The 5,962-nt window shown below is 43.3% G+C and overlaps 1 protein-coding gene across 1 annotated transcript in view; it reads left to right on the top strand.

The window, feature by feature from the left end:
- The window catches only part of LOC103802779 (midasin-like), an 8,277-nt gene extending 3,161 nt beyond the window's left edge, over positions 1–5,116 (top strand). Inside the window, exons 4-9 of the mRNA XM_009075300.1 lie at positions 444–618; positions 989–1,062; positions 1,161–1,275; positions 2,211–2,274; positions 3,218–3,360; positions 4,812–5,116. Coding sequence (XP_009073548.1) covers positions 444–618; positions 989–1,062; positions 1,161–1,275; positions 2,211–2,274; positions 3,218–3,360; positions 4,812–5,000 — 760 coding nt within the window. The 3' untranslated portion in view covers positions 5,001–5,116. The remainder of the gene's footprint in view (positions 1–443; positions 619–988; positions 1,063–1,160; positions 1,276–2,210; positions 2,275–3,217; positions 3,361–4,811) is intronic.
- Positions 5,117–5,962: the final 846 nt, after the last annotated feature.

The following is a 5,962-nucleotide window of genomic DNA, read 5'->3' as shown; positions in this document are numbered from 1 at the left end:
GTCCCGTCCCTGCCCAGGGCAGGGCTTGGGGCTGGGTCAGCTCTAAACTCCATTCCAACCCCTAAAACAGGTGACCAAACAAACTGAAGTCAGTTAAGTTGAAGATATGTTCAATGTCAAAATTTTTTATGTTGGTTTTAACATTAAGTGATATTTTGAAGAGATCTAGACTGGGTTTAAACTGAAGGACTGTAAATTCAAGGTCTGTCTTTCATTTTAGTCATCTAGATTGAAAAACCTCTTCTAAACACACTGAATATCTGTATTAGATTAACAATGTGATCTTTAATCTATAGCTAAATGCGAATACTGAAACTACTTATCTTGGGTGTATTACATTTTACCCCACAAATGTTCTTTTGGTGTATGTCCTGCACAAGCCAGGAGTTTCCAGAATGAGATCCTTGCTGATAATCCCTGTCACTGTGTCTTTTTTCTTCCAGAGGAGACTACAGGACGGGGAAGAGACTGAACATGCGCAAAGTGATTCCGTACATTGCCAGTCAGTTCCGCAAGGACAAGATCTGGCTGCGAAGGACCAAGCCCAGCAAGAGACAGTACCAGATCTGCTTGGCCATTGATGATTCCTCTAGTATGATAGACAATCACTCGAAACAGGTAAAATAAAACCTCAGAAGTGTGAAGAAAAACTACCTGTGGTTGATGAGTATGTCATCTAGTGACTTAGAATCATAGAACCATCATTCGTAGGGTTTTTATTTATTTAAGAGTTGTCTTCTAAATAGTTGTTTCAGTGTTTGTTTCATTAGTGGTGTCTCTAGATCAATCAGCTGAAGCCGTGGAGCAGAACTAGTGTCTCTTTCTTGCACTGAGCACCTCACACAACTGTACCAGGCAGAGAGAGAGGCAGTCCATTTATTTTTCTGGATGATGAAGAATAATTTCAGTAGCATTCTTCATCTTGAACACAGAACTGTGAGTAAGGCTTTGAACATCCCATTTTTGATGTAGCTTTCTCCTTTCCCAGCTTGCCTATGAATCCCTGGCAGTCATTGGAAACGCGCTGACTCTTCTCGAGGTGGGACAGATTGCTGTGTGTAGGTGAGCTGAGTTCCAAGCTTGACTTGTTTCTCTTCAAGACTCCAGAGCAGAATGTAAATACCATATTCATGCTGTGGTCCTTTCCTTCCTTTCTAAAGCTTTGGAGAGACTGTTCAGCTGCTGCACCCGTTCCATGAGCAGTTCAGTGACCACTCAGGGACACGGATCTTGAGGCTTTGCAAGTTCCAGCAGAAGAAGACCAAAATAGCTCAGGTACATAAGAATTGCCTCTAGGGCAACAGGTTTGCCATGCTTTTCCAGACAAGATACCAGCAGCTTCATGGTTTCATGGCCACTGTGTAATGTTTGCTGGTTGGTTGTATCTGAGAGTGTGATAGGTGGTTAGATAAGCAAAGAGATATAATGGTCGCAGTTCTGGAATAGGAGGAATGATTTCTTATCTTCAGTGCTGACATGGACACTTTAAGCATTCACTGTGCTCTATATTGGGTCTTAAACAGTGTTTTGGGTACAAGTTACTGAGTACCCCAATCACATCAAAGTTTGTGGGACCATAGGAGGTTTTCATGCTGTGGATCTCTTGCCGTAGGAGGAGGAAGAGCTTTAAGTTTATCAGACTTGACTGTTTGCTGAGGAAAAGAACTTTCTCTAGTAATACTTCCTGGACAGCTGCAAAGTTTTCTTCTTTTAGGATGTTTTTTGCCATCTTACCTTTCCTAACTTGAATAAGATCTTCTGTATTTCCATTCAAAATTAACAGGAGACCTAAATAGCTTGGCATTAATCTAACAAGCCAAAATTGGAAGAACTTGACTGTTGTTGTCCTTAATTTTCATGGGGAAAATGAAACTAGATACTGCTGTTACAAGTTGAAGCCAAAGAAGTTCAGCCTAGAAATAGGATGTGTATTTTTAATGATGCCATTAATCACTTTAGCAATGTCCTGTTTTGATGGCTTTGTTAGTATTGGAAAAAAACACTTCGATCCAGAAAATTCTTTAGTAAAAAATACTACTTACATTTGAAGCAGGAGTTCATAGAGGAAAATGCCAAGGGCTGTATCTCTTAGGTGCTCAGACTAAGCTCTCTTGGCACTTAAAATAGAGAAGTGTATTCTTTAAAAGTGTTTTCATTATGAAATTTAGTGTTTTATGATAACTTAATCTTCTTATTTCTTTCCTCTGCAGTTTCTAGAATCATCAGCAAATATGTTTGCTGCAGCACAGCAGTTGTCTCAAAATATTAATCCTGGTGAGCTTTTCTTTGTTACTCTCCCTGTTGCCATGGCAGCAGGATGATCACTACAGTCCCAAAGCAGCATCCTGCCAGAAGGACTCCTAGCACTGACACATCACATTGGGCCTTTGGGTTTTGCTCTGCCAAAAAGCAGTGTTTGGTTGGAATTCAGCTCAAAGCCCAAGAGACACCTGTTTCATATTTGTCAGTAACTCCCTCATATTTTGTGTACAACTTTTCAAAAAGGCACATGGAATCACAGAACCACCAGGGTTGGAGGAGACCTCTGACATCGAGTCCAGACATGAACCTGTCACTGCTGGAACCCCTAAACCCGAACCCAGATCCTCCAGTGCCACATCAGACACCTCTGAAACACCTCCAGGGACGGTGTCTGATTTAGATGTGTAAAATAACCCACTTTGGGCACTGCAGTACTGTTCTCTGATGGAAGCCAAGCCTGTTAACTTGGGGACAACAGAGAAAGGTTTCCAAAGCTCAGTCTTAGCCCAAGGTGAAAGGCTAACACAGATGAACCCATAGGAACCTGCTTCTGGAGGAACAGGTTTGGGCTCATTGCAGCACCTGCTGCTCTACTGAGCTAGTGGCTGGACCCATGATTCAGGCAGTTTCTAACCCCTAGGCATGAAAGACAAGGCCATGGCTAGTTCCATTAGGTGTTTTCCATGCATTCTATCCTTGATTGTAGTACTGGTGGAATGCTGGTTCCCCTCCCCCTGTTGCTCTCAGTGATGTCACACAGTATTTTCTCTCTCAAGCCACTGGTAATTGCAGCTTAATGTTCAGTCATGGAATTTTATTTGATAAAGACTTCATTTCCTTAGGAATACACTTTTTTTCCCAGTGTACCCACAGAGCAAACAACAAAATAGAGTTTTTCTGCCTTCTAAATGGATTACTGTGACTAACTGGGATTTTAAATGTCCTTTGTGCTCAGAAACAGCTCAGCTGCTTTTGATTGTGTCTGATGGAAGAGGTCTGTTCCTGGAAGGCAAGGAACGAGTGACAGCAGCAGTTCAAGCAGCTCAGAATGCCAAGATCTTTGTTATTTTTGTAGTGTTGGACAATCCTAATTCCCGGGTAAGTGAACAAGAGAGAAGTATTCAACTGCAGTGAGTGAGAAACTGATGCAAACGTTTTTCATGCCTTGGAGTAATAGAACCATCAAGGCTGGAAGAGATCTCTAAGATGATCAAGTCTACCCATGAACCTGTCACTGCTGGAACCCCCAAACCCTAACCCAGATCCTCCAGTGCCACATCAGACACCTCTGAAACACCTCCAGGGATGGTGACTGCACCACCTCCCTGGGCAATATCCCAGGGCCTCAACACCACAACAGGCAAAACATTTCTCCTCACATCCAATCTGACTCTGCCCTGGCTCAGCTCAAGGCCATTCCCTCTCTCCTCTCCCTCAGCCCTGGCAGGACACACATCCCACACCTCTCTCCAGCCCTGGCAGGAGTTGCAGAGAGCCAGGAGGTCACCCCTGAGCCTCTTCTCCAGGCTGACCAACCCAACTCCCTCAGCCCTTGCCCATGTGCTCTGCCCTTTGCTGCCCTCGTTGCCCTTGGCTGGACAGACCATCCACCAGCTGGAGCTAATACGAGGTTAAACCTTACACAGAAAGGAGTGTGTGAGAGTCACTTAGTTCCTGAACTGGGAAAGTGAAGTCCTGCATCTGGTGGCTGGGGAAGAAAACTGTCAGATACCCTAATCTGGGGAACTGAGGTATCTGGGAGCTTTTCAGGGAAACTTCAGTGCAGTAACTGAGTTAACTTAAGCTTTATTTTCAATTATGTGGTGAAGACTCTGATTTTGTAGTTCACATTTTCTTCCTGTTTCTTTATTTTTGCCCACAAACCTCATCTGCTCCATTTATTGTTGGAAAAGTAACAATTCTCTTGCTGACAAACTGCTGTGAGGTCCTGATGAAATGTGGCTGTACCATCAAGCCAAAATTCTAGGTGTTTTCTATGAGTTGTTTTTTTCCTGGGCCCCCCAAAAAAGCCTTTTTTTCATAAACTGCATCAATTTCCAAGAGCAACTAAGAACTGGCTCTTCAAGAAGCACAGCTGGAGCTTAATCTGGTTTTTGTCTTTGTGGTAGTTGTGGAACTACTATGAAGTAAATTGCTAAAGAATCTTGTGTCAAAGTAAATGCAAGTGAGTATTGCACTGAAGAGCATCAAATGTGTGAGACTAAGGTGCTAATAGTAAACCTGAGCATAAGGAAAGAGATTTAGAGAACTTGGTATTGCAGGAGCTTAAGCTTAGTCTCTTCTAGCCTTTAATTTTTGGATTAAAGGACTTTTCTCTAAAGGGATATTTACCTATTTAAAGCATTGAACTGCTTTGTGTTCAGCTTTTGATCTGAGTCTTCACTAAGCACTCACAGCTTTTAGTCTCTGAAGTATTTCATTAACTTTTAATCTAACAGAGGAGGAATTATAAGTGTTTATAAAACAGGATAAATTCTATCAGGGGCCAGAAAATGTCATTTAGTAGTAACACAAACTCTCTGTTACAGGATTCCATTCTGGACATTAAAGTTCCTATCTTCAAAGGACCTGGAGAACTGCCTGAAATCAGATCCTACATGGAAGAATTCCCATTTCCCTTCTACATGATCCTTAGGGATGTGAATGCTCTTCCAGAGACTCTGAGCGATGCTCTCAGGCAGTGGTTTGAACTGGTCACTGCCTCAGACACTTTGTAGGTGAAATCAGGACCTGATGTGCTCCTAAACTGCTGAAATAACCAAAACAGCCTTTCCCTGGAGGGGCCACAAGGCTCTTCCCAACCAGGATTAACTGCAGGAGCTGCCCTGGGGCACTCAGACTGCAAAGAACCTGATTTCTTTGCCTGTTCCCACAAATAGCATCAAACTTTCCTCAACTCTTCTAATAATTTATTACCTTAAAAAGTGTTTGTAATATTCACAGTGGTAAAATTCTGCCACTGCCATAAGGAAAATGGGTCATGCTGCTTCTGGGAGGGTATTTCTGCATCAGAATTTCAGGTTCCTTAGTTTCACCCAAGAGGCAAGTGGGAAGGAGTGGGGAGAAGGGGATGTAGATGGTTTTAACCAACCAAAACTACTTGAATCCTTGGAACTATTCTGCAGTTTAACACGTCCCCATTAGTTACTGGTTTTTGTCTGACAGTATGAACAGGGGGTTGATGAATGATGCCATGTGCTGGTCCTGACAGTATCAGCTTACACTGTGAGATTTTCCCCTCTGTCCAAGGCAGACATTGAGGATCTTTCACAGATCCAGTGTCTTACAGCATGGACATGACTTTTCTTTGCAAAAGCTATGCATCCTCTGTGGTCTGTACCAATAAACAGAGGTACCACAGTTTGTAATTATGGTCTCTGTTATTGAATCACAGAGCTGTCAGGGTGGGAGGAGATCTCTGAGATCATCGCATCCAACCATGAACCTGTCACTGCTGGAACCCCCAAACCCTAACCCAGATCCTCCAGTGCCACATCAGACACCTCTGAAACACCTCCAGGGATGGTGACTGCACCACCTCCCTGGGCAATAGCCCAGGGCCTCAACACCACAACAGGGAAAACATTTCTCCTAACATCCAGGGCAGAATCAGACTCTCTTAGCTCAAGGCCATTGGGTCTAGTCCTCTCTGTGCAGCCCTGGCAGGACACACATCCCC

The sequence above is a fragment of the Acanthisitta chloris genome, unplaced genomic scaffold (genome assembly GCF_000695815.1).
Source record: "Acanthisitta chloris isolate BGI_N310 unplaced genomic scaffold, ASM69581v1 scaffold9665, whole genome shotgun sequence".
NCBI lineage: Eukaryota > Metazoa > Chordata > Aves > Passeriformes > Acanthisittidae > Acanthisitta > Acanthisitta chloris.
This window is presented reverse-complemented; position numbering and strand designations above follow the sequence as displayed.